At 48.9% G+C, this 19406-nt stretch overlaps 2 protein-coding genes across 4 annotated transcripts in view; one reads left to right on the top strand and one right to left on the bottom strand.

Annotated features, from left to right (window-relative positions):
- Nucleotides 1–19406, top strand: part of NGEF (neuronal guanine nucleotide exchange factor) — a 101636-nt gene that overhangs the window by 18416 nt on the left and 63814 nt on the right. For both annotated transcript variants that reach the window (XM_046019449.1, XM_046019450.1), the window contains exons 2-3: nucleotides 10293–10623; nucleotides 13762–13876. In XM_046019449.1, coding sequence (XP_045875405.1) covers nucleotides 10359–10623; nucleotides 13762–13876 — 380 coding nt within the window. In that variant the 5' untranslated portion in view covers nucleotides 10293–10358. The remainder of the gene's footprint in view (nucleotides 1–10292; nucleotides 10624–13761; nucleotides 13877–19406) is intronic.
- The window catches only part of NEU2 (neuraminidase 2), an 84108-nt gene that overhangs the window by 38966 nt on the left and 25736 nt on the right, over nucleotides 1–19406 (bottom strand). The gene's annotated exons all lie outside the window — the stretch shown is intronic.

Raw genomic sequence — 19406 nt, 5'->3', positions numbered from 1 at the left:
GAATTTAGAACTTTTTCTTGCTTTTGCCACTGATCTTATTCCACTGATGGAAATGTTTAGGACATTTTTTTAAGAGGGAGAGAACACACACCCATGCGTGCTAGTGGGGAGGTGGCAGAGGGAGAGAGAGGGAGAGAGAGACTCCCAAGCGGGCTCCATGCTCCGTGCCCAGCCCAAAGAAGGGCTCGAGCTCATGATCCTGAGATCATGACCTGAGCTGCAAGCAACAGCTGGATGCCCAACAGACTGAGCCACCCAGGGGCCCCAAATGTTTGGGAGTTTCTAGTTGGTATGACCCGTTCCTGATGGAGAGACACTGTGGTGTCTTCAGCCTCTTGTTCTCAGACACACAGACTGGTCCTTACACCTGCAAGCACATCTGCGGGCCAAATTCCTGCAGGTGGGACAGCTGAGCTAGAGCATATTTGCGTTTTACTTCGATAGACACTGCCAGCAATGACGGGGGCTCGCCTCTCCACTTCACTGATCGCTTACCAAACTTCTGATATTTTTACCAACGTAATAAGTTAAAAAAAAAAAAAAAAAGGATCCCAGTGTGGTTTGGATTTCCTGTCCTCTCCTGAGACATGAGGTTGAACACCTTTCGCAGGTGTTTGAGAGTGATCTGTATGTCATTTTCTGTGAAATGTTCTTAGCCTTTGCCCATTTGTCAGGTTTGAATCTTCCCAAGTCCAACCTCACACTAATCAAATTTCCTCTCTTCCTCTAGTGCAGGACAGAATATTTGGGCAGGGAGGGGGGAGCTTGGCCTGGAGAAGCCTCCCCCTTCTCCCCTTCCTCTGGGTGGGGGAGGGAGCAGGGGTCGGCAAGCTGAGCTGTCCTTCCATGGCTGGCTCTGTGTCCATGGTAGGAGGCATCCCTCTGGCTCAGCCTGCCTTGCTTGGCTGCCTTCTTTGATGGGTGTTTAAGGTTGTCCCGGGCTAGCGTTCATCTGTACCTCTTCTCCTTTCACTCTAACCCCCGCCCCAGACGACCCCTCCCAGAGAGGGCACCACAGCTCCCTCTGCTCCTAGAGGTAAGTACAGGCTCCCAACCCTTTCTCCAGCTTGGGCAGCCCGTAGCTTGACTATATGGCCACGTGGGCAGCCCCCTAACCCTAACACTTGTAAACCTCTGAGCCCCAGGGAACCTCAGGGAATTCTAGGGTCTTCTTGGCAAGGGCTGCTCTGAAGGCCACAGAGAGCAAAGATAAGGTACGTGTGCCTCATCCTCTAGGGCCCACCAGGCCACAGGCCCTTCAAACCCCACAGCACGAGGTCCCCCAGCAGGCCCCTGCTTCCGGAAATCCTCCCACCTGAAGCCAGAGCTGGCACCATGTTTGTATCCCTGAGCCTCGGGAAGCACAGGGGAAGGGAGCAACAAAAAGGAGGCTCCGTAAGCCTCTGCTCTCAGAACTCTCTCTGGGAGACTTGGGAGTGGGCCTCCGGGTTCCACAGCACTGTGACTCCTGGCTTGGAGCCTCCCATCCTTGCAGGAACCCAGGGCTTCTCCAAGGCTCCCTGGGAACCACTGCCCTTTTTGCCCATAACATGGCACCCCTAAAAGCGAAGCCCCTCCCCACTTCCTCTTATACAGGTGGGGTGCAGGGAGGGGGTACACCTCCCTCAGTAATCCCTTGGGGTTGCCGACTGACCCCCCAGCTATGTAAATTCTGTGACCCCAGCAAGCTCCCCTCCCCTCCCCTCCAGCAAGTGGGGCCAGGCTGGGTGAACCGGGTGCCTTCTCAATCCTCCCCACCTACTCTCCCTGACTCTCACGTCCTGATTCCTTGCTGCCTGCTCATACCGAACACCTGCCGCCTGCAGAAATGGGGAGCCCCTCCAAATGACTGAACACTTACTCTTGTTCTTGGAGCCCTCTGGTTCCTTGAAGAGCTGCTTTAAAAATTCCATCACTCACAACTTCTCCCGCAATCTAAAGTCCAAGCTTTATTTATTGCTTTTAAATTTGCCATATCTGAGGTTTTTCCGCCCTTCCTCGTGCCTGCCATCACCTGCAGCCTCCTTCATCTAGGGTCCTTGCAGACGACCTTCCCTGTCCTCTGTCACCCCCACTGCCGGAGCTCAGTCGTGCTGTGGTCTCTGCCATCTGGGCTCCACTCGTGGTCCTGCCTGGTGCTTGTCATGAACTGGTTTTTGGCCAACAGGAATGTCCAGTTTGTCCTGCTGGCCTCTGGCTTTCTTCTCCTTTTATGGGATTTCTTCATGTTGTGGATTATGTAGATAGACAGACAGACAGACAGATCACAGGTGCGTAGATAGATGGAGAGATAGTTATATCCCACACTTTCTGGCATTTTACTTTCCTGTGAAAAGGGAACAAGCGGAAGCCGGCTATATCACTGTCTAGTTCCCAGGTTGACAATGAATTTCACTCATTTCTGTTGCCTCCTCAGGAAAGGGGTGCTGTTCACACTCGATCTACCACGGTCGACTCCGTCTTGCACATGAATTCTGTCACTGAGTCTAAACCCCTCCCTGTCTTCCACGTGAGTGTCCCAGGCCACCAGGCTGTACCTCTAAGGGTGGCACCAGAGGACTCAGAGCCCGGCTGGCACTCAGCAGCTGTGCACCCTAGAGAACGTTCCCTGTCTCGCCATGTTCTGGCCTCTGAAGAGATGTCAATCGGATTAGAAACTTAGTGTCGGTTGATGCTCAGGGAGCCGTTACTGGAACGAGGAGTTAACCTTCCAGGTTCTGGTAGTTTCAGACCCTGCTGCATCAGACTGTGTTCAAATCCAGCCTCCGGCCAAATGCGCCCCCGGTCTCTGACCTCAGGCCCCACTTCTCCCTCACAGTCCTGCTTCCTTTCCCACTGTATCAGTTCAACAGCCCTAGCGGATAACCGAGGTTCATCTTTACTTTTCTCCCTCTTAAGCCAAAAGCAAGCCAACAAGTCCAGTTTGGAAGTTCTGCCCTCCTGTCAGCCTCAGGGCCTTGCTCACTGGCCTTCCTCTCAGAGAGAACCCCGACGTACATCACACGGCACTAAACAGAAGTGCTTATCTCTTTACAAAGCAGTGTTCTCATTTTCTTTGGGTAAATACCCAGTCACGGAATTACTGGACCAGAGGGTAGTTCTAGTTTCCATTTTTTAAGGACCCTCCATTGTGTTCTCCACAGGGGCTGCCCCAGTGCTCATTCCTGCCAGCGGGGCACGAGGGTGCCTTTTCCTCCACGTCGTCGCCAACGCTTGTTTCTCGCTCTTTGGACAGGTGTGAGGGGATATCACACTGTGGTTTTGATTTGCATTTCCCTGATGATAAGCCATGTTGAGCATCTTTTCATGTGTCTGTTGGCCATTCAGATGTCTTCTTTAGAGAAATGTCTGTTTGTCTTCTGCCCCTGCTAATCAGATTATTTGCTTTTTTTGGTGTTGAGCTGTGTATAAGTTCTTTATGTATTTTGGATACTAACCCTTTTCCAGGTATATCATTTGCAAATATCTTCTCTCATTCAGTAGATTGTCTTGACCTTTTGTTGATATTTTACTGTGCTATGCAAAAGCTTTTTATTTTGGTGTAGTCCCAATTGTTTATTTTTTCTTTTATTTCCCTTGCCTCAAGAGACAAATCTAGAAAAATGTTCTTATGGCCAATATCAAAGAAATTGCTGCCTATGTTTTCTTCTAGGAGTTTTAGGGTTTCAGGTCTCATAGTTAGATCCTTAATCCATTTTGAGTTTATTTTTGTGTATGGTGAAAGGAAGTGGTCCAGTTTCATTCTTTTGCACATAGCTGTCCAGTTTTCCCAGCACCATTTGTTGAAGAGACTGTCTTTTCCCCATGTGTATTCTTGCCTCCTTTGTGGAGGATTAATTACCATAAAAGCATGGGTTTGTTTCTGGACTCTCTATTCTGTTTCATTGATCTATGTGTCTGTTTTTGTGCCAGTACCAGACTGTTTTGGTTTCCTCCTCAGTTACTTCTATCCCCTCTCCCTTCAGTTATTTCTATCCCCCTCCTCCCTCAGTTACTTCTACCCCTTCCCCCTCAGTTGCTTCTACCCCCTTCCCCCTCAGTCACTTCTATCCCCTCCCTCCTCAGTCACTTCTATTCCCCCCTCAGTTACTTCTACCCCTCTCCCTTTATCTCCCTCCCCCCTCAGTTGCTTCTATGCCTTCCCCCTCAGTTACTTTTATACAGTTATATTTCCTATTCAGCCATGGTCTGGGTTCCATAAGGACCACAGTCCCCTCCCCTCCCCAGGGAACTCCCACTCTGAGCCAGCCACATCATAGAGCTAGTGCTGCCCCTTGTGGCCACGAGGCACCAGGGCTTCACCATGTGCCGAGCCAGCTGGCACCGGCGCCTTGCCCTGAATTCTCCTTCTGTCACCTTTCTGATCCCGCCCTTCGTACTCCCCAATTTCTGAATTTCCACTTTAAAACATGCTAGGATCCTTCTCTCCCATTCAGCTGTTCCATTCCTTTCCTCTCCTTTGTCCTTTGTTCCCACTGAGAACATGAAAATGTTCAGAGCAGGGCCACAGCTGTCTTCCTTGTGTTCATCTGCTTTTTCTACATTTTCTCCGGGGAGCATGGGGCCTCAGACCATGCCGACCATGCAGCATCTTCTAGGGCAGCTTTACAAGGTTCTTCCCTTGCTGGGGCTTTCCTGCCAAACCATAAACGTCCTCGTTTTCTCTCTACTACCTAAAACCTTCCTCTCTAGGTTTCCCACTTTGCAGGGATGGGGGTAGGGCTTGGGGAGCATTATCGATCAAGGCAAACACCGTTAGGTACCTGGGAGTCTAAGGGACCGGTTCCAGGACCGGGAATGACAGCTGAAATGATACGGGTGACTTGGGATAGGCCAGGCCTGCCTCCCTCCTCAGGGCCCCACCTTTTCACAGAGGGCCACCTGCGCCCTGTGACAGAGTCCAAGCCCTTCCTGTCGTCAGGTCACAGCTAAGGCCCCTTCACTGTTCCCTTGAGGCCACATCTTCCTGCCCTCTGTCTGGACAGCTGACACGCCCCGCAGCCACCAGTGTGCCGGGCTCCTCCCCGAAGACAAGGTGGAGACTTCAGTGCAGTCCTGCGGCAAATCCTCCCCAAGGGTTCCCGTCTAGAGTCACTAGGACCTTCCGCTGGATAACCCACGCTCTGCCCCCAGCTCTGGGCAGTGACCTTGAACTTCCCTCTGGGAGGTTCTGACTGACCAGGGAGTGAAACTTCCCCACCCAGGGCTCCCCATGATCTGCTGCTCACCCCAACCCTTCCCTGCACATACCCTCCACTGTCCTCCCTGTCCATCGTTTGCCTCTCTGCTCTGCAGTACTGGCTTCCTCCTGTGGCCCCTATTAGCCGTGTGAAGGCCAAGCCTGGTCTTACAGGCTGTCCCCGGTGCCCCCAGGAGTCTCTTTCAGAGCAGGTGCCCAGATGGCTCACATAGATTCACTACATGCCCTGGAAGATTCTTCCCTCCAGCACTTGCTTCAGCACCCCCTTGCCTGTCTCCTGACACCCCCTCCTGCTGCCTGCCCCAGCTCTCCTCTCCATCACGACTGTCTCAGACCAGCAGCAGACATGACCCACCCTAGCCAAAGCAAGGGGCAGCCTGGGGCTGAGATCCCTGGAGGCTCCTGTTCCCGCAACTGCTAAAGGTGCTGTGATCCTGCTCCGTAAGGCTCTTGCTCGAGGCTGGTCCACAGACTCACAGGGTTGGCATCCCCGGCCTCACCCTGGATGTCTCAAGTCAGAATCTGTGTCTTCATAAGAGCCCCAGGTGACTCCTCGCACGCACATCTGAAAGGCCCTGGTCTAGGGGATACACCTCCCCATGTCCACCCCACCATCAGCCCCCCTCCCCCAGCAGCTGGCTTGAGTCGCCACAGCTGGGCTTGCAGCCAGCTTCCTCCTCCCCTCCCCACCACCTTCTCCCATGTGCCCTGATCTCCCAGGCTGCTGACTCATGCAGGGAGGTCCCCTGGGTCTCAGCCAAAAGCCAGGAGCTTTAATAGTCACCCTTGGATCATAGGCCTGAAGCCACACAGCTAGCACAGAGAACAGCCTAAATCCCCGCCCCCCCACTCCTGCCTCTGATTCATCCTTGCCAGCCTTTGACCAGTCTTTACAACGGCATCTTTCAACCACATCACAGGGATTTCAGGTTTTCCCCAACAAACAAATACAACAGGTAGGCTGTGAGCCTCACCAAACCACTGACCAGCTGTGGGATCCCAGGCAAGCTGCCAGGGCTCTCTGACTTGCAGCTTCTTTGTCTAGAAAATAGTGGTGATTATCACACGGACCTCAGGGAACCATTCATCCATTCGTCCATTGTTCCAAACAGCCAGTGGCCTTCGTGTGCCCAGCACCAGAGAGAGTGCCAAACAGAGACCCAGTCCTGCCCTTCCGAAGCGTCTGGAGGGAGAACTGGGGGCAGATGTGGCAGAGAATGCATTCGCCGCACCCACAGGGGCCAGGCGTGGAGAGCACCCTGGCGGTGCTCCCTGAGTGAGTGGACGGAAGGCGTGCAAACGCAGTTTCCAACCGCACACGTGCCCCGTGCCTTTCTGCCCCAGAGCCGCATGGAATGGAGTCACGTGGGCTTCACGCTACTGAAGAGTTTAAGAAAAACATGAGGAGATGGGAGGCGGGCTGCCGGGCTCTCCAACAGTTAATCACTTGAATAGAAGAATTCAAGTGATTATAAAATATTTCAGATGTAGAGCACAGTTGCCTGAAATAGGCAATAATTGAGGTGGAATTAGAGTTGTTGTTCAGAGTGTTTCACAAATTTTGTGTGTGTGCGTGCTGTCTTAAAGTTGGAATGCATTTTCTCGAGGTTTCAGAGAAACTTCGTGTAAAGAAAATGATAGAGATGGTTTGAGAGCAACCTCAGGGCTCTCATCAGGCCACGAGGTTCCCTCTGAGGGTCTCTTCCCACTGCCCTAGATCTCAGATTTTGAGAGCTAATTAAGCACCCCATGAACACCCACCTACCGCCATGGTTTCTGCATGAGACACTGAGGCCCATACTCGCCCAGCGTGAGTAGGTGATTACAGGTAGCAGAAAGTGGGTATTCAAACCCAAGTCCCCTGCCTCCCAGCCGAGCGCCCTTCACCATACGTCACGCAGGCTTCCGTGATCTCACAACAATGCACCGTCAACGCTGGCGATCAGCACTCACCCAGCCCAGCTGAGCGTCATGGATCCCACCAACCAAAGGGAACCAGATGTTGTGTCGTCCCATCTGTAGGACGGCTCAGAAAAGGCAAACAAGGAATGTGCACAGAGTGGTGGTCAGCAGATGGTGCGGGAGGGGCTGATGACAGCGGGGCACAGGGAACTTCTGGGGTGCTAGAGTGGCCCGTGTGTTGATTAGGGTGGTGGTTACGTCAAACTGTGTTTGCCAAAACTCAGAACCACATGGCAACAAGAGCAAATTGCACTATATGTAAATTACCTTAATTTTTTAAAAAACAACCTAAAATAATCCATGGTGATGATAATAATAATCACCTTCAATGCCAAAACCCAGTCTGTGTTCAGGGCCACAACACAGAGGCCTTCAAGATGCCCTTGGTCAGAGCAGGGAGATGCCCTGTTCCTAAGAGTCAGCTTCAGTCAAAGACGTCCAGCTGCACACACTCCTCCTGGGAGGTGCTTCAAGTGTACGTCCTCAAATCAGCCTGTTCCAACCCAGAGCAGACTACCTGACAGGCAATGACAGGCAATGGCCTGACTGTCACCATGGCCTGTGGCCTGTGATGGGGACAGCCCCTCCCTGCTCCACCCCAAACCACCGAGTGTCGCTGATCCTGTCATTCCACTTGCACATCTTCCCTGCCCCAGCCCCTACCTGCCACACCTGGGTGATACCTGCCCTCTGGCCTTGGGGCCCCCAGCCCAGTGGCCCTCCCAGAGCTTCTGGGATCCTGCCACCTCCTCACTCACCGTCATCAAGGATGCAGCTGGGACTCTCGGACCCAGTTCACAGACCTCCGCAGACTGATCCCAACACACAATTAACTCCTGCATTCCCTGCCCCACCCTGCACCCACGGGACCTCTGCCCACCTGCCCTCTGCCCCCAGATCAAAGATATACCCTTAGGAGGCACAAAGGCAAGTGAAACAGGAGAGAAGGGAATGTTGGTAGGTAGGCCAGAGTCACTGGTTCTTATAATCGAGACTCTGTCTGGACACTGTCAGTGACAGGGAACTCACTGCCTCCCAGAGCAGCTGCTCTGCCTTTGGCCAGCTCTGAACCCCAAAGCTGAAATCTATCCTTGCCTATGGTCTTAATCTACCCACTCCATGCCCCAGGCCCCAGAGGGAAGATTTATGATGACCGTGACCTTGGCCCTCCTGGGTCTTCCCTCCCTGTTCCCAATCAGAGTGCAGGGCAGAGGGTCCCCCCTCCATCTGGCTGGGATAGAAACCTCTCATTCTCTCTCTGGTTCTCATCCCCTTGCTGACTGGGGTTCAATTTGGTGTGAATGGAAACGACCCCTCCTGCCTGTAAGCTGTGCTTTTCTTGCCACGTTTATAATAAACTTTGCCCTGCCAGGTAGTCCTGTGAGGGATTCCCCCCAAATGTGACCTCTTGGCCTCTATGTGGTCTTCCCTGGCCTCCTGAAATCACAGCTTTACTCTCTGAAGCAAAGCATTAGCCAGGAGGACAGGGCCTCTCCAGTAGATCCCACAGGGCACACCCCAGCATTATGGACCAGGACATGGACGCTGGGACTACCAGGACTTGCGGGGGTCCCAGAGCTGGCCATGGTGCTGAAGGAGCTCCTCAGTTCCTCACAAGCTGGGCCCAGCTGCCCCAGGCAGGCCCTTGTCTTAGTGCTCCCTGACCTCTAATACTTTAACACTTGTTTCTGCTTAGCTGATTATTTATAGGCAGGGTCATCAATGGGCTACCACCAGACCTGCAGGCAGGTAGGAACGGAGGCAACACCCCAGGATAAACTTTCTGCTTCTGTGTCATTAGGTAGCTAGTTCCAGGAACCAGAGCAGTCCTCAGTCCTCAAATCTCCTTGACCAGAAAGTCCGAATTCCTGCCTTAGATAAACAAAGATAACTCTGCCTGGAGCAAGGGAAGCCACCCTTCCTGAATGTTCTAAGGTCACCTGCCTAACTGCCCTGAAATGTTTTTGGACGGGGGTGAGGAGAAGAAGAGGGGGTTGGGAACTCACCCATGAGAACCTGAGGGCAGCACCTGGGGTCGCTAGGGCACCTGCTGTAAGCAGAAGGTGCAGTGGGAAAGGGGGAGGGGTGCCTCAAATCCAGCACCATTCTTCACATTTTTTTAACAGAAGAAAACAGAACCAGAAAAGAAAATCTTCCCTAAGTCTCTAAACTCTTTGAAAACATAATGGAAGTTCTGCACCTGTAATCAAGAAAGATATATTCACATAGATACAGCCTCTGCATACAATGTATGTACCCCTTACATAGAGTCCATGGGAGCCCAGGTCCTCAACCCTCAGATGGATGGGAAGCCACGGAGAGCCTAGCATGGCTCTCCAGTCTAGCACGCCATCCCGCCCAGCTTACACTCCACTCACGGGTCCATCTTGTCCTTCACCACTCCAAGAGCCCCTACACTGGAAGGCTCTTGTTGGGAAGGAAATGGGGTTTGCCTGGACAGTCCTGGTATAATTCGATTACACCCCTTTTCCTGTGAAGAGGGTTCTGATGCTATCCACTATGGTCACCCCAGAGGGAGGCAACCATTCTGTTACCCCAGGTGGTGGGGTGGGGGAGGGCTCATTCCCACAGCTCCCGTAAAACATCACCCTATCAGAGAGGCCACAAAACTACCAACTCAACCTAGCCACCAGTAGGTGATGAGAGGATTCAAGTCTTCCCACTTCTGAATTTACTGTTGTATGACCGTCCCTCGCTGCTAGCCCCTTTGAGTCTCCCCAAGACTTTACTTTTGGGTATGTCTGTATATCTTCCCTTTCTTTACTTTGGTTTCCCGGCATTCTACTCACTGTTTTTGCTACTCCTTCTCTTGAATGACTCAGAAGATGTTTACTTGAAAGCTAGTTATACAAGCCACTTTAAGCATTTTCCCCAAAAGTGCGTCCTATGAATAGAATAAACAAACTTCAATTATAAAATGATACATGAATGTATCCAAATTGCAGTGGTTAAACTGTAATTTACATTGAGAAAGATGCAGTCGCCCAGATGTGCAGACTCTTCCAAATGTCATCAGATCTCAATGGAGTGGAAGACCAGACTCTGAATGGCACAGTTAGCCTGATGTCCCTAACAGAAAATTGTTCTCTTTCTATTCCAAATCACTCAGGCTGGTGAAGCTGGAGAGGTTACCCATCTCCAGTCGCTCTGCTGAGAAACAACTGGACCGATTTCCATGGAGACCAGGGAATCTGAAGGTCTGAGAAAGCCCTGGAAGCAATTGGTGAGCGGTTCCCAGACTGATGATGCATGGGACAAGGGGAGACCCGAGTTACTCTCAGAAGATGAGAAAACATGCCACACCAACCGAGGGACGCAAGACAGAGAACCTGGCCACTGCATCCCAATTCAGAGAAACTCCATCTTCAATCGCACTGTGAAACGCAAAAGCAAAGGCCAAGCCAGAGACGCTCCTGAACAAAATACCCCCCACCAGGCAGGTGAGTACCAGGGACAGCTGGCACCGCTGTCCCCTGCTAGCTAGGTGGAGTCATCAGGACTGAAGGGCCCCAACTAAATAAAAGAAGAGTAAAAGGCCTTGAAGACTATCAAGGACAGGTCTAGTAAAAGAAACACTTTGAAGCTGTTGTCTAAAGGATTCAATTCCTGCAATATGACGTGGGCACTTCAGGAGAAAGTGTTGACCCAAACTGTACAATAGGACTGGCTTCTATTCAAAAGAAACATCTTTTTCCAAGACTCAACAAAACACCCCCAGACGTCCATGCCTTCTAGCAGGGAGGCTTGGAGCTGTCCACATTTGGGGATATCTGGGAACATGAGTTTCCTGAGCGCTGAGGTCCTGTCTTTGTTCTCTCTCATGGTTGCTGGGATGGGCAGAGTTTCTGCTGCACTGGAAATATCTGAGATGAATACTTTGGCAAAAAGAGCTTTGGAGCTGGGTCCCTTAATCTTTTCAGTGAGTCCCTAGCACATCTTATCTGCTTAAAGTATATTCCTGAGCAGAATATGATTCAGAAACTTTTACAATTGGTAGAGGGCTGTCAGAGCTGCAAATTCCTTTCTCTGTGACTTGCCCACATGCCTGAGTGGGCAGCACGCTAGGGGTATGGACTAGGTGCTAGTTTCTTAGCCCCTGGGGTATGGCACCTGCCACCAGATGGTCTATAATCTTCCATTTGCTGGATGTGGCATGAACCCATGAATTCATTCAAGACATTCACCGAACTCTGTATTGGGGAGCCTTTTGCCACATAGGAAATCGCCCTCAATACATAAAGATAAAACTACAATATTTATTATTTCTCGTGATTCTGGGGGTTCATTGGGTGGTTGTTTTGTCTGGACTGCTTTGTCTCACCTCTGTAGTCTGCTGGTGGCTCATGTGGGCTTGGAAGGTCAAGGAAGTCTCGCTGGGCTCACTGGGGGCAAGTGAGCTGGTTGGCCAAGGTGGGTTAGTCTCTGCTCAACCTCCAGTAGGCTGGCTCGGACTTGTTCCCATCGCAGCAGGGCACCCAGAGGTCAAGACTCCCCCTGCTTGATGGGAGGGGTGGCAATCTGTGGGTATTTGCTATCTACAAACACTACCAAAATTATGCATCAAGGACCGAATTAAGAGCAAGAGAAACATGATGGAAATGCTATACTCGTGGAAGCTGGAGGAATGTCCATCATAGGACCCTCTCAACTTTTGAGTATGTTCGAAAATCTTATGAAATGAAAAGTGAGAAACACAATCCGACACAGAGAAAGTTGGAGTCTCTGCCCTTGAGGGACCCAGCAATATTGTAATGATGTCATCGACGGCCAGCAATGCCTCGAAGTTTACAAGGAAGATAAAGGTGAAGAACAAGACCCTTCAGGTGTGGTTGGGAAAGATTCCCCAAAGGAGATGATGCTCTAGCGGCATTTTTAGGGGGACATGGCCAGAGAGAGAACAAGAGCTAACTTGGCTGAGCACTTAGAGGTATTCAGTGTTATGGGTATTCTTACTATACCCATTTTACAGATTAAAAACAAAAACAACAACTGAAACAACGAGAGATTGAGTCACTTACCTAAATCACACAGCTAGTGAGTGGCCTGGAGTTCAAATCCTTCTAGTTCAAAGCCTGGGCAGATGGAGAAGGGGGTTAGGGAGGCTCTTTCTAACAGAAATATAATACAAGCCACTTATGTTGTTTCAAATTTCCCAGCGGCCACGTTAACAAAGGTAAAAATAAATGGGTAAAATTCATTCTAACAACATGTGTTATTGAGCACAATGCCTCCAAAATATGATCATACCATCATACAGTCAATAATTGATATAAAAAGTTAGTCATGAGACATTTTGCAATTTTTTTTTTGCAGGATGTCTTTGAAAGCTGTGGAATATTTTTGTTGGAAATATTTGATCTGGATTTAGGATTCATAAAATGTGCAGTCAGAAAAGCAGATTTGCATGCCCAGACTGTTCCATATAGCCTTAAAAGTCTTCCGGTAACTAAACTGAGTATTGGTTTTTACATTTAAATTTAGATTAATGTAAGTTAAAAAGAAGTGAAGAATTCACTTCCTGAGTCACACCAGCCGCATTTCAAGGGCGGACTAAGCCGCACGTGGCTAGAAGGGCCCTATCGAATCTCTCAGGGTTAGAGCATTGCAAGCAGAATGAAAAGGAGATACAGCTGCCCAGGGGTCAGGAGTCGGGGGTCTTTTTGAGCCGGAGCAAAGGCAGGTGTGGGACTGGTTGGAGATGAGCCTGGAGAGGGAAACTGAGTCAAAGGGGAAAGAGTGTGTGGCTTCCCAAGCCAAGCCAAGAATGCTGACGCCAGTGTAGACTAGAACAAGGGTCACTTCACTTCTTGCCATCCTCAAAGATGCCATTGATGTCCAGACTATAAATATTTTTATCAGACTCAGAGTATTATTTTTAAAGTGACTCCCTGTTTCACTTCCCTGGAGGTGACTCCCCGACAGCCCCAAGCTTCCTGCTCCAGAGTCCAAGGAGAAAACTCTCCCCCAGCTCTGTCCCTGAAGGGGCAGACAAAACAGATCAGTGGCTTCCTTGGCCCGCTCCCAAACAAAAGGAGATTTATGCTCTGACTTCTCTCTGCTAAAGGGCTGCCTTTTCAAAGTCACACTAAAACGTGGATTGACGTCCCAGGGGAGGGAGTTTGGCTTATTATTTAACAGTGTTTAGGACTCAGACATTGTCAAGTTAGATGTTAAAATTTCAATACATTGCAAATGATTTTAGTCCAGTAGGAACAATAACACTGGTAATTCTGCTTTTATTGGCCTCTAAGTCGTTGACCAGTTTTTTGTCTAAGTTGCCATCTCATTTCTAATATTCTTTTCTCACTCTGTGTGTGTGTGTGTGTGTGTGTGTGTGTGTGTGTTTGTGTCTAAGCAAGTGAAGTTTCTTGCATCGTAATCATAACTTTTGTAGAGATGGCATCCCATGTAGCCAAATTCGTGCAAGCCGTGGCAAATTCCCCTTGAGGGGGCATGACAGGAAAAGCATCCTTCTTCATTCCTGGGGAAACTTGCTGCTGTCCCTGTCACCAAGAGAACTGCCTGAAAGGGGGGGAGATGCACATTTTCTAACTCTCTGCCTTTCTTAAATGTCACAGATTCACTGGAAAATGGACAGTCTGTAAATGAGCCCCTGACCTTGAATTCCCCCCAGAACAGAAGGTCTCGGTGGAAAATCCCAATACAGCCACACCCAGAAGCCAAGAGAACAAGGTAAGAGAAAGCAAACAGGCAAGAGGGGCGGTTCACCACCAGAAGTGGCAGGGATCACTGTGGCAAAGTTTTGACAGGGCTGCAAGCGTGTCTCATGGTTCTTTTTAAAAAGTCACTTTTTGTTGCCCATGTTAAAAAGAAAAAAAAAAAAACTCCACCATCTCCTTTCTAAAAAAAAAAAATAATAATAATAACCCATTGCTACTCTTTCATCACAAAACTAGGAAATTGTAGATACTACAGATTTCAAGAAGTAGAAAAGGAAAATCTCTGTATTGCACCACCACCAGAAAGGTTTTAATGTAACCATTGCAAAGTTTTTTTTTCCTGTATGGTTTATGCCCATTTTCTCTTCATAAAATGGGATCTTACTATATATCCTGTCTTCAGACTTAATAGTATGTCACACAAACACTTCTGTACGTTACCAAATATTTTTCTGCACAATCGTTCAATGGCTATAAAATAATCTATATAGTATGATTGAATTATAATTCATTAATCATGCTACTGTTGTTGGACATTTGGGTATTGTACCAGCTAGGACTAAATTTAGCTGCTTGTAAACAAAAAACCCAAATGACACAGCTTAATGAGACCGAGATCTATTTGGGTCTTGAGTGAAAGAAGCTTGGGGGTTGCGACAGTATCTCCTTCGTACCTCCAGGAACCCAGTCTCCTTCTACCCAGCTGTCAAGGTGATTGCCAGAGCTCCGGCCATCACGGCCACGGTTCAGGTAGTGGGAAGGAGGAAAGCAGAGGGTGGTGGGGGCACATACCAGTCTATTCTGCTCTCCTTTTAAGGAGTTTCCTGAAGCCCACTCAATTACTGGGGCTTATATCTCATTGGCCCAAATTAACTGAGTCACGTGGCCACCTATACTTGCAGAGAAGTTAGGAAATGTAGGTCTCTTTCAAACCAGGTCTGTTTCCACCCCCTGGTGAATGGGTGCCATACTAAGAAATAAAGGAGAATGGATACAGGGAGGCAAGAGCAATCTCTGACCCAAGGGAGTTTCGATTTTTTGCTGGTTTGTAAGCCACACTATGAGGAAGTCTCGCTGTAGCAAAATCTGGACACCCATCTCTCTTTATTTCCTTAAGTTCCCAGACTTCATACTTTCTTCAAATCCCTGGATGGTTGCAGGGAAATAGCATTCCTGTATTTGTACGGGGAAAGTACAGGCTAGGCATCTCGTCCCAGACCCAGGTGACAGGCAGCCTGTTACTTCCTGATACTACTTTGACCATCGGCCATTGATTTTATATATTTATATATATAATTTTTATACATCTGATATACTTACATATAGAATTTAATAATTTAAATATGTAATATAATATAATTTAATAATAAAATGAATTTATATATACAAATAAACAATGCCCTTGTTCACTTACATGGAATTATATATTAAAGTCAGCTGCTTCCTGTCGCCTCCATTCTGGCTTAGGAGCCAAAAATCACCGCTGTAAATATCTGCCCACCTACACTGGGAGCTCCAAGAGACAGTGGGTGAGAGGTCAGCCTTAGCTCACCCCTCACGTCCAGGGATCAGCAGGAGTGACAGGACAAATATTTGACAAGCAGGACCCAACATTCTACTAAGGGTCCCAGAGAGGCAGAGGAAGGACCCTGGGAGCAGGGAAAGGAAAAGGACTCAGGACAGTGGTCATTTCCTCACCAGTATGCAAATGTTTCCGTATAAAAAAGAGGGTAAGGGGATGGAGACTGGCCAACTGTGAGCTGCTCACTCCTTCCCAGGGGTGTTCCCCAGAAAGACAAAACCAGCAGGACAGGGAACAGGTGTGGGGAGCTCATTGTAAGGAACCGGTTCACAACTGTGGTGGCTTGGTGAGTGTAGAATCCTCTGGATGGGCTTGTGGCTGGACACTCAAGGAATTGTTGCATAATTCTGTTCTGCTCGGTGAGCTTAGACTTTGCTCTAGCAAGACCTTCAACTGTTTGGATGAGGCCCACCCACAGATAAAGTGTATTCAAAGTCCTTCAATTAAATAGTCTCAAAAAACATCTTCACAGAAACAGCAGAATAATATTTGACCACATGTCAAGGCATCATGGCCAACCAAGTTGACATCTGAAATTAACGTCATATCCCCCATCTTCACCCCAGTGGGGGGGGGAGGTCAAAAGATCCACTTGGAAATCTCTGAAATTTGGGGGACACACAGACCAGAACCTGGCTTGCTCCTGGAAACATCTAGATATGAGCTGACTGACAGCTTCATGGGAGGGAAGGGGTAAGGGCTGAGCCGGGGGTGAGGGGCAACCACACCAAAGGCAAGGCAGAGGCACATGTTCTCTTGGAGCCAAGTGTGGACCTCAAGGAAGGGAACTGGCTATGAACCACCCAAGATGGCTTCCTGCTGGGGGCCAGGTGGACCTTGGCAGAAAGTGGCCGAGAAACTTGGGGAGTCATAAAGTGTCTTGAGAGCTTTGCACATGCCACAGAGTTCTGGTCAGAGAACCCCAGAGGTACCCCACTCTGGGGTGCAAAAATCTTTGGGGGCAGGAGATATGGAGCAGGGGGTAGGTAGAGGCTTCCCAGCTGAGGCAGGCCTGTGCTGGGAGAAGAGGGGTGCTGGTACTGTGCAGCAAGTTTGGGGTGCTTTTCTAAAAATCTAGCAAAAGAGACTGTCTGCTTGTAACTAAGAGTCACCAGAAAAGTGCTGTGTGTGGTCTGCCTGAGATCCTGAGATCCACGCACGGCCCGGCAGCTGGCGTCGGCTACAGGCAGGTGCAGGTGGAGAGAGGAGAGGACGGCTGGAGCCCCTTCCTGTCTGCACCCTCCCCAGGCCAGCCAGCCCTGGGCTTAACTTTGGTCTCGTGACCTAGCAAGGAGAGAGGTTCTAGAAAACTCCTTTAGGTCAATCTCAGGATCCCCATTATGATCATGGTTTCTATTACATCTCCTGAACTGGATTTCCATGGCGGGGTAAGTCGCAACACACCTGTTATGGACAAGTTTTCTAGGAAAAAAAGCCTCCTCCCAATGGCCCATCAGGTTCCCAGGGCTTCGAGCTACTGCTTTTAAAGGTAAAAATCAAAATATTAATTTCTCTGGGGAACGCAGGAGCCACAGTACATCGTGGTGTGTTTGACGTGACACATCTGGGGTACCATTAGTGTGTCCCATGCACGTGACGCATCCATTCTCTCTCTTCCCCTGCTCACGCTTCATATCATCAGCACCTCAGCATTCGGAGGCTCAGACCTCTATATGTGTAAAGAAATGTAATACCTGCTCTGGCCCCCATCCTGTGTCCCCAACTTTGGGGGCTCTGTCCCTCATTCAGAGGGCTGCAGTTGAGTACTAGCACCTCTTGTTAAGTTTCCGTCGTCACTCTCCCAGGGCCCGTAGCCCTCCTCTCCTGTTGGAAATTCCCCTTTTGCTCTAAGTAGGGAAAATAATTGTCTGCTAGATTTGTGTGTGGAAAAGCAGGCTCCATGATCCAAATGGAACAGAACAGAGACAGGAAAGAAAGGAAAGGAAAGGAAAAGAAAGGAAAGGAAAGGAAAGGACCCTCCATGGTACAAAGACTGGGAGCAGCTGAGAAGGACATAGAGTGTCCCTCTCACGCAGGCCCCAAAGAACCTCTCCCTCTTTCTTGTCATTGTCCCTATAGTCAGTTTTCATCAAGGTCATTTGAAAAGGACTCACTGAAGAAAATTTTACATGACAACAAAACGTACACATTTTGGGCAGGACAAATGTATTAGTCAGCTCAGCAGCCATAACAAATACCACAGTCTGGGTGCTCAAGCAGCACACCTTTATTTTCTCCTCATTCTGGAAACTAGACATTGGTGACCGGGATGCCAGCACGGTCAGGCGCTGGGAGGGCTCCCTGTCTGGCTTGCAGACAGCCTCCTTCTCAGTCATCCTCAGATGAAGAGAGAAAGCAAGCACCCACGTCTTCCTCCTCCCAGGGGCCCGACTCTCACAACCTCATCTAACTAAACCCATTCTCTTCCGAAGGTCCTGCCGCAAATACCATCGTGTGGGGTTGAGGCTCTGACATGTCAACAGGAGGAGCATAATTCAGTCCACAGCAATAAATCTGGATCTCTATATACACCTACCTCAGCATTGTTACATAACAAAAATTTTAACTGAATAATTTTAAAGATCTAACTGGTTTTATTCATCCATTCGTGAATTAGGTAGCACCCCGTCCAGCAGGTAGAGGGGAGCTCCGAAGGGAGACCCAAAGGGAAAAGGTTTTCCAAGGCAACATAATATCATAAACAGGGAAAAAAAAAAAAAAGGTTGATTTCAGAGGAGATCACCTTATTTGGGGACACAAGGGTTTTAGTTGGTGGAAGACTTCGTCTTCCATTAGGAGACCAAGAGGGCCCCTGTGACAGATCACCTTATCCGTGCTGATCCAAACAATTCCTGACTCACTGGGTATAGTTTATTTTCCTGGGCTGTTGAAATGGTACTTAGGTGAGGTGTTGAGAACTGGTTTATTGACTTGGTGCTTTACCCTAAGTGAGGTCATCTTGGGCCTGTGGTTTTCTTTTTAACACTATCAACCAGACCAAGAAACAAAACATTCCCATTGCCCCACAAGGCTCCCTGAGACCCCTTTTTTTCGGTCAGTATAAACCCTCTCAGACACCACTATCCTCTGCTTCTGTCACCATTAGTTAGTGTTACTGGTTCTTGAACTATGTGTAAAGTGGGATCAGCCCCACAGTGTGCACTCTGGTATCTGGCTTAGTTTTCTGAACATAATATTTCTGATATATGTATATCAGATTGCTCTTTTTATTGCTAGGAAAAGTACCACAATTTGTTTATCTTTCTGTTGGATATTTGGACTGTTTCCAGTTTTCAACCATTATAAATAAAGTCACTATGAGCGTTCTTAGACAGTCTTTCCGTGGGTGTGTCCTGTTCTTTCTCCAAGTGTGTACCCAGGAATGGAAGGGCTGAGTCTTATGATTAGGTATATGCCTGACAGTATTAGGAAGGGCCAAATAATTTCTCACAACAGTTGTATTATTCCACACTCCTACCAGCAAGATATCAAAGTGCCAGTCACTCCAGGTCCTGGCCAATGTTGGGAAATGTCAATCTTTGTACTGCCTCTGTTCTAACATACTGTGTTTTCTCACTGTGGTTTTCATTTGTACTTCCTTGATGACTAATGATATTGAGCACCTTTTCATACATTTATTGGCCCTTCATGTTTCTTCTCTTGTGAAGTTCCTGTTCAAGTCTTTTCCCTATTTTTAACATTTTTTTTAACTTGTAGGAGTTCTTTACATATCTTGACTACAAGTCCATGATCAAATATATCTATTGCAAATATCTCCTACCAGTGCGGCTTCTTTTTTAATCTTCCTGTCTTTTTTTTTTTTTCATATTTTATTTATTTGACAGAGAGAGATCACAAGTAGGCAGAGAGGCAGGCAGAGAGAGAGGAGGAAGCAGGCTCCCTGCGGAGCACAGAGCCTGATGCGGGGTTCCATCCCAGGACCCTGAGATCATGACCTGAG

This window comes from Meles meles, chromosome 9, assembly GCF_922984935.1.
Source record: "Meles meles chromosome 9, mMelMel3.1 paternal haplotype, whole genome shotgun sequence".
Lineage (NCBI taxonomy): Eukaryota > Metazoa > Chordata > Mammalia > Carnivora > Mustelidae > Meles > Meles meles.
The sequence above is the reverse complement of the archived record's forward strand: the minus strand, read 5'-3'. Positions and strand labels throughout refer to the sequence as shown.